Below are 7,928 nucleotides of genomic sequence, written 5' to 3' on the forward strand. Positions count from 1 at the left end.
AACTTGGTGTGACAACTAATACTTGGCATTTTAATACCTAACACTTGGCTAAACCGGTGGAACCAAAGAAGTGCAATCTCAGGGCTTTTAATAGACTATAGATTAAATTTAATAACTGTTGTTTTGTTTCCTTTTAAAGTTCCACTGTACTCTTCTGTGAAAAATGAAAGCGCATGTCCACTGACGGTAGTAATATAAAATTTCTTAAACTTGTTTAACTGTTTCGTGTGCATACAGAATTTAAAAGGAAGTATAGGGCGCCTGGGCGGCTTAGTTGGTTAAGCGACTGCCTTTGGCTCCAGTCATGATCCTGGAGTCTCAGGATCAAGTCCCACCCACATCGGGCTCCTGCTCAGCAGGGAGTCTACTTCTCCAGCTTTCCTCTCGTGCTCTCTCTCTCTCTCATTCTCTCTCAAATAAATAAAAAAAATCTTTAAAAAAGAAAGAAAAAGGGAAGTACAAAAAATTGGTGGTAGTACTTGCTTCCGTGGACTTTTCCTGGGTGGCTGGGGGAATCTAGGAGAGAGGGAAATTTTGACTTTATTATACTCTTCTATACAAAATTCGAGTTTTGTCAACCAAAATGGCAACAAAAATGAATGAGAAAATTATTAAATAAATAATAGCTCGTATGGTAGGGAGAATACGGCAAAAATAATGAAGGTATCAAGAGACCGAATGAAGGGTGCCTGGGTGACTCAGTGGGTTAAAGCCTCTGCCTTCTGCTCAGGTCATGATCCCAGAGTCCTGGGATAGAGCCCGGCATCCCGCTCCCTGCTTAAGTGGGGAGCCTGCTTGTGATCTGTCAAATAAATAAATAAAATCTTAAAAAAAAAAGAGAGAGAGAGAGAGAGAGACCAAATGAAGTTAAGGAAAGGCTGCATCAAAAACTTATTAGTGGGGGGGGCGCCTGGGTGGCTCAGTGGGTTAAAGCCTCTGCCTTCAGCTCAGGTCATGATCCCAGGATCATGGGATTGAGACCCGCATCGGGCTCTCTGCTCCGCAGGGAGCCTGCTTCCTCCCCCATCTCTCTCTGCCTGCCTCTCTGCCTACTTGTGATCTCTCTCTCTCTGTCAAATAAATAATAATAATAATAAATATTAAAAAAAAACTTATTAGTGGGGCTCAGTAGGTTGAGTCTCTGCCTTCTGTTGGGGTCATGGTCTCAGGGTCCTGGGAATCGAGCCCCACATCGGGCTCTCTGCTTAGCGGGGAGCCTGCTTCCCCCTCTCTCTCTGCCTGCCTCTGCTTGCTTGTGATCTCTCTGTCAAATAAATAAATAAAATAAAATAAAAAATCTTATTAGTGCGGGGTGGGGGGGACGGGAACAAATCCACTTTATAGAGGAAACGAGCCGATGAAATGGCCTGACACCAGGCTCCGCCTCCTGGATGCTCGGTTCCAAAGGCTGGAGATGCCACCCACGCTGCCACAAGGTTTCAAACCCGCCATTTCTGCCACAGTATTCCGTCCCTGACCGAGAACGCGCGAAAACAGCTCGCGCTCTTGCGGGGACGCGCACGCACGCATACGGGGACGCGCGCGCGCGCACGCCCAGCTCCGCCCCGTGAGGCCCGCAAATCCGGAGTCGGCGAGGTTGGGGTTGTCTAATCTCCGGTAGGCAATGCCCCGGAAGGCAGGGAACGTGGAAGAGGCCGAGGCGGGTGCGGAGGAGGTGGGCGCCGAGGAGGTGGGTCCTGAAGAGGACAGCGGGGAGGAGTCGGGCGCGGAGGAGTCCGGGCCGGAAGAGTCTGATCGGGAGGAGCCGGGCGCCCAGGAGGAGATGGAGGCCGTGCAGCCGCGTCCGGTGCTGCGCTCGGTGAACTCCTGCGAACCGTCGCAGGTCATCTTCTGCAACCGCAGCCCGCGCGTCGTGCTGCCGGTGTGGCTCAACTTCGACGGCGAGCCACAGCCCTACCCGACGCTGCCGCCGGGCACGGGCCGCCGCATCCATAGCTACCGAGGTAGGCGGACTGGGGTCTCCCTGGCCGGGCGGGCCCAGGCGGACCGCGCCTCCCGCTTTGTCCCAGGGCGCAGCGAGCGCCTGCTAGAGCCCCGACAGGCTGTGACAGATCCAGGTTGACGCTGCTAGTGAGTGGCACCTTATTCTCTTTAGTACTGAGTAATTTTCCTGAGGTGACTTTTCCCCCTTACACGCGTATTTACTACTAAAAATGCTCCCTATCTAATGCCCATTAGTTCAGTCCGTGAATGGGAGAGTCTCAGGTTCTCTAATGTCCCCAGTGGGCCAGTTCCGCGTAGGGTCCCTGCCTTCAGGGAGAACACAGTCCGGGGGCGGGGACGGGCGAGTGCGCACACAGCTAACTACCCAGTGTCCCAGCGGCTGCTAGAGGGACGGAGCACGGCGGAAGGTGGGGGCTTGGAGCAGGCTCCTGCCCGATGAAGGGACGGCGTGTGTTGTTTCACTTCGAGCACCCCAGAGCAGAAGAAATGGAAGCCCGCCGGGTGCAGAGGGGCTGACCGACCCAAGACAGAGGAGTTGAGAGTTGTAGCCAGAGGGAACCGCGGGGGCTAACAACACCTGCAGTCTCGGGAGGGGAAACCTGAAAGACGGTTTTTCCCCTGGGGAGAGAGGGGCCATGGAATTTTTAAGCATGGAAATGACAGTGACAGATTTTAATACCGAAAAGCTCCCCCGAGTTGCACAGTGGTTTGGAGAGGGAAGACTGCTGCTGAGGAGCCAGTTAAAGAGGCTGTTGTAATAAGGAGGCAGTAATCTTCCCATAGCTTTCAAAAAAGAGAAATCGTACTTGGTTAATTTTCACAGCCATCCTGGCAGGATCCCAGTAGATCCTTTTGCCTTGAGAGGAGCCTACTCAGAAATCTCCAAATTTTTACACCAGACTTACCTTGATATTAAAAGAGGGAGAACACAATTCTTCTGGGGGCTAACATTTCTGTAGTGTCCTATTTTATCCAAGAAATTGTGAATTTTGTATTCTCCAAAACTTATCTGTGCCTGGTTTAATATAAAATTTTTTAAAAAATTACTCTGTGAATCTACTTAATGTCACTGAACTGTATGTAAACTGTAAAACTGTATGTTTTACCATAATAAAAAAAATTATTTACCAGTTTACATTTCTTAAGTTTTCCCAGCAAATCAAGTAAGTTTATGCCCCAGGAACACATGATTATTTAATTAATTAGCTAATTAATTCATTTTTAATGATGTGTTTATTCAGACAGTCTCTACCTCCCTTAATAGAAAGTTAGGTGGGGGTAGGTGGGCTCCCTCCTTCCCCCGCTCTCTCCCCCCCCCCCCAGTATGATGTATTTGTTTCTTAAATTCAGGTATAATACACATGCAGTTAAATGCACAGATCTTAGAGTTTGATGTGTTTTTGACAAATATAGCAACACCTAGATCTAATTCTAGATTAGAACATTTCCATCACTTTAGAAAGTTCCCTCCTGCCCCTTTCCACTCAATCCCCTCTCTTCCAGAGGCAGTCATTCTGGTTTTTCACACCATAGATTAGCTGCATCTTTTCCTACAGAATGTACCCTTTTCTGTCTGGTTTCTTTTTGTTAACATGATGTTTTTGCACCTTCTTGTTCTTGAGAAGCACAGATATAAGGAGTTGGTGAAGTTCTTTCTTTTAGTTTGCCGTGTTTGGTGTGATTTGCAATTCATGAACTTTGCTTTTTGACCATGGGGTAGCAGGAAAGGCATGGTATTTGGAGCCTCAAGTACATGCTCTTTTTCCCTTACTGTCGCTGTTTCCTTGAGCAAGTTGCTTGGCCTTTTTTTGGTGATGATTTAGTAAGATAATATTATTGGAAGGGCTTTGTCTGATATTTAAGCAGAATGAGAGTCAAGTACTTCAGTGCCAATCCCGGAAGATGAAGGAAGTGGGTGTGTGGCTACATAACAGCCTCTGCTTGTTTTAACAGGTCACCTTTGGCTCTTCAGAGATGCAGGGACATATGATGGCCTTCTGGTTAACCAGACTGAGCTCTTTGTGCCATCTCTCAATGTTGATGGACAGCCTATTTTTGCCAACATCACACTGCCAGGTACTGATGTTCCATCTTACTTTTTTCTTTTTTTAAGATTTTATTTATTTGTCAGAGAGAAAGAGCACAGGCATGGGGAGTGGCAGAGGGAGAAGCAGGCTCCCTGCTGAGCAAGAGCAGGCTCCTAGGACCCTGGGATCATGACCCAAGCCAAAGGCAGTCAGTAGAACATGTGACTCTTGATCTCAGGGTCATGAGTTTAAGCCCCATGTTGGGTATAGAGATTACTTAAAAATTAATATAAATAAGTAAAAAGAATAAATAAAAAGATAAGGCTGTTGTAGTAAGTAGAGAATAAGCCATTTGAAGGAGCCAAACCTTTATTGGCTTTTACTGGATTCTAGCTGAGTTATCCAACCTTTCTGTGTCCTGTCCTCCACCACAAATAAAATGGAACAAATTTATTTGTATGCTTTTTAAATTTTTTTTTAAAAGATTTTATTTACTTATTTGACAGAGATCACAAGCAGGCAGAGAGGCAGATAGAGAGAGAGAGAGAGAGAGAGAGGAGGAAGCAGGCTCCCCGTTGAGCAGAGAGCCCGATGTGGGGCTCGATCCTAGGACCCTTGGATCATGACCTGAACTGAAAGCAGATGCTTAACCAACTGAGCCACCCAGGTGCCCCTAGTGTTGTATCTTTTAATGTTATTTAACCCACTCAAGCTTAGTGCCAAACAGGTTAAAAAAAAATCACCAAATTGAACACTAACTACATAGTTTACTATTTGTTTAAAACTCAGTTGATTTTATTAGGTTGAACCTAAAGAAACTGATGTTCTTGTGGATTAAAAAACCCCAAATACAAGGGTACCCAGAAGCATGCAGCTATTGATCTCAGGCTTGTGAGTTTGAGCCCCAAGTTGGGTATAGAGATTATTTAAAAATAAAATCTTAAAAACAAACCCAAATGCCTATAGCTTCATAAGGTTCAAACTGATACATATATGTGGATCCTGTTTTAAGGAAGCAGGTGTACAAAAATTGATGAGTTGATAAGTTAAATTGATAAATATAACTTTTGGCTTATAGGATGCCCTTAAAGAGTAAATTCCCCAGTGAGTTTAAAATAGAACTGGAGTTCCTCAAAATCCAGTTACAAACTGTTTTGGTTATCTATTGCTTTGTGACAGCTACCCCCAAACTAAGAACTTCTTTCTTATTCATAATTCTGCAGTCTAGGCTGAGCTCAGGCAGGTGGTCATTCTGCTCATTTGTGGTCGTTGGTGTGGCTGACTGCTGGCAGGTTGGCTGGTGGCTGGGCCTCTCTCCTATGCATTCTCAGGGCTTGTTCCTCTTGTGTAGGGTAGCTCAGGACTCCTGAGAGCGTAAAAGTGGAAGTTGCCAGGGCTTCTTAAATGTTAGGTTCAGAATTGGCACAGTGTCTGTTAACGTCACCCACATTTATTTAAAGCACATCACAAACAACACACTTGTAAGGGGAAGTTACTACACGAAGTCCTGCATACCATGGAGATGTGCATTAGGGCCATCATGTTACACTCTGCGACACACAGGCCCTCACTTTTTTAGCCCAAAGTGAGGTCTGTATATAGTAAATGGAATTGCTGTGGTTGGCAAAGCCTCTTGCTCCTTCCTTGTCCCAAGGCTTGTGTCTGCCGCTGAGGATTTGGTTTTCTGCATTTACAGTGTATACGCTGAAAGAGCGGTGCCTCCAGGTTGTCCGAAGCCTAGTCAAGCCCGAGAATTACAGGAGACTGGACATCGTGAGATCACTCTATGAAGATCTGGAGGACCACCCGAATGTAAGGAAAGACCTGGAGCGGCTGACACAGGAGCATATTGAAAATCAACGGCTGGAAGGGGAGACCGAGGATTTTAAATGAAATTTGCACTCCTGAGTTTCAGCCTTTGATGGTACTAACTAGTCTTGATCTACATTTAGGACTGGTCACTTATTCTCAGATTCAAGGTGTCTCATTCTCAGAGTAAAAAATCCTCCATTGCTTATAGGAAAGTTAACTGACTTCAGTAGGCATTGTGATGTTTAGGGACAAATATCACAAAATGTAATTTAATGCCTGCCCCTTCTAGAAGTATTCATCAAGTAGTTGCATTTTTGCCTCCTAGTGAGTCAGGAAAGTTTCTATATAAGGACTTTTGTGTAAGTAATTCAGTAAGAATTGCAACATAGTCTTTAATTGTAAGAAAGCAGTGGCATCTGCTTTTAATTGCTGTGTTGTGGTTGGTGATGTGTCCACCTCCCACTTTGAGAAGACAGAGATGTCCTTGAGGCAGGGACAAGTCTGTCTCCTCTTTGAGACCCCAGTGCCTCATGCATTATGAGCCTTCAGTCACTGTTTGTTGAATGAACAAACCAGTAGATACTTTGGTAGAAAGTGTTTGGAGGTTTTGCCCTTTTTTGGGGGGTGGGGAAGTGGGGACCTTACATTATATACAGTAAACAAATGTTTTAAAGGGAATCACTTTTATAGAAAGCACTTTTTATAACTTTCTAAATTTTGTGCTTTTCTCTGTCCACTGTTGTTTTAGTTCTATTTTATTTGTTTCTAAACCAGGAATAGCTTTCTACAGTTATTGTGATGATTGCTTTCTGAAACTTGACATCTGCACAGAGGATAGGAGAGAATAGCTATCCTTTTGTTTAGTTCTAGTGTTAAGGAGCTGCTACTGTACTGTAAATAGATTTTTGCTAAGTGTGGGTATTTCTGTTACTTTTTGGTAAATCCACTACATTTCTGTTTGGCTTAGTGTTTTGTTTTGTTTTTTTTTTAATGCTGCCGGTGTTTTAACCATGGGCCAGTGGTGTTGGGGCAGAGGGGACCACTAAGGGGAGTCACTTACAGGCTCATCTGGACTTGCAAGGGTCCTATTTCAGCATTTTTCATCAGGCAGGATCTGGTGACACTTTGCACCTGGCTGGAGAAGGGGCAGAAGCCCTCCACCTCTTGGAAGTTACTCATAACACACAGTGGATTCAGGGAGTAGCCTGAAATGTTTTATAATTTTATAAATGTACAAATCCTTTCTTATAGGCTGGACTTAAATTGTTTAACTCAAATTCAATACTTCTATCAGGCTTTCTTTTTTGGTAACTGATAGTTAAAAAAAAAAAAATCCCCCCAGTAAAGAAAATTTTGGTAAAGACAATAAAGTAAAAGGAAAAAAAGATCACTGTAGCTATACTACTTGAATAGAGTCCCAAAACATTTTGAATTTTTGGCCTTTTTAGGGCATGCTGTGGTTGATTTGGTTTTACATAGTAGAGATCGTACTGAATATACAGTTTTGTATTCTACCTTCTTAGTTATAATTTTATAATTTAAATATCTTCCCATGGTATTATAAGCTCTTTGTAGACATTAGTGCAGTCTTCCTTTTATGAACAGTGGGATATTTCTTGGTATCTTTAGTTCCTATATTAACCTTTGAGTTAGCACAATTCCTGTGCTCTGAAATCACCGTGAAATAAGACAGTGCCCCACAGTTTCCCCTAGATTTTTGTTTCACCTTGTCTTAATCCCCTCTTTCAACATTCAGTTAATAAATTGGCCTTTGTTTTTTAGGCATGCTGTAGTAATCAGTGACACACGTCTCTGTGTCTGACGTGTTACTGAGCTGCTAGGTGGGAAGGAAGAAATGCTGGGGAGCAGGCAGCAGTGTGTATTCGAGGGTGGGATGGGATGGGGGATGTCAGGAACTCTGCTGTTGCTGGATTTGTTCAACATTGGTTTAAATATTTTTTTAACCTGTCTTTGTGTCCAGATGAGATTCGTGTTCATCCTGTGAAAACTGCAGTTTGAGTACTGTGTTTTTTTGTGTGTTGTTCAAGGAAGATTGAAAACCTGTAGCATGGATAATATATGTATTTCATTTGAGATTTTATGACTGTATTAAATGTATTGCTC

The 7,928-nt window shown here is 44.1% G+C and overlaps 1 protein-coding gene across 2 annotated transcripts; it reads left to right on the forward strand.

Annotated features, from left to right (window-relative positions):
- The first annotated feature begins 1,557 nt into the window (after positions 1-1,557).
- Positions 1,558-6,786, forward strand: VHL (von Hippel-Lindau tumor suppressor). 2 transcript variants are annotated; one of them, XM_032841504.1, is made up of 3 exons: positions 1,558-1,964; positions 3,919-4,041; positions 5,647-6,786. In XM_032841504.1, the coding sequence occupies exons 1-3, from the start codon at positions 1,625-1,627 to the stop codon at positions 5,883-5,885; spliced, it is 702 nt and encodes a 233-aa protein (XP_032697395.1). In that variant the 5' UTR covers positions 1,558-1,624; the 3' UTR covers positions 5,886-6,786. The 2 variants fall into 2 exon arrangements, with proteins under 2 accessions (XP_032697395.1, XP_032697397.1); XM_032841506.1 differs by having other exon boundaries at positions 5,689-6,786.
- The last annotated feature ends 1,142 nt before the right edge of the window (positions 6,787-7,928 follow it).

Source organism: Lontra canadensis, unplaced genomic scaffold (genome assembly GCF_010015895.1).
Source record: "Lontra canadensis isolate GAN:19392208 unplaced genomic scaffold, GSC_riverotter_1.0 scaffold124, whole genome shotgun sequence".
Lineage (NCBI taxonomy): Eukaryota > Metazoa > Chordata > Mammalia > Carnivora > Mustelidae > Lontra > Lontra canadensis.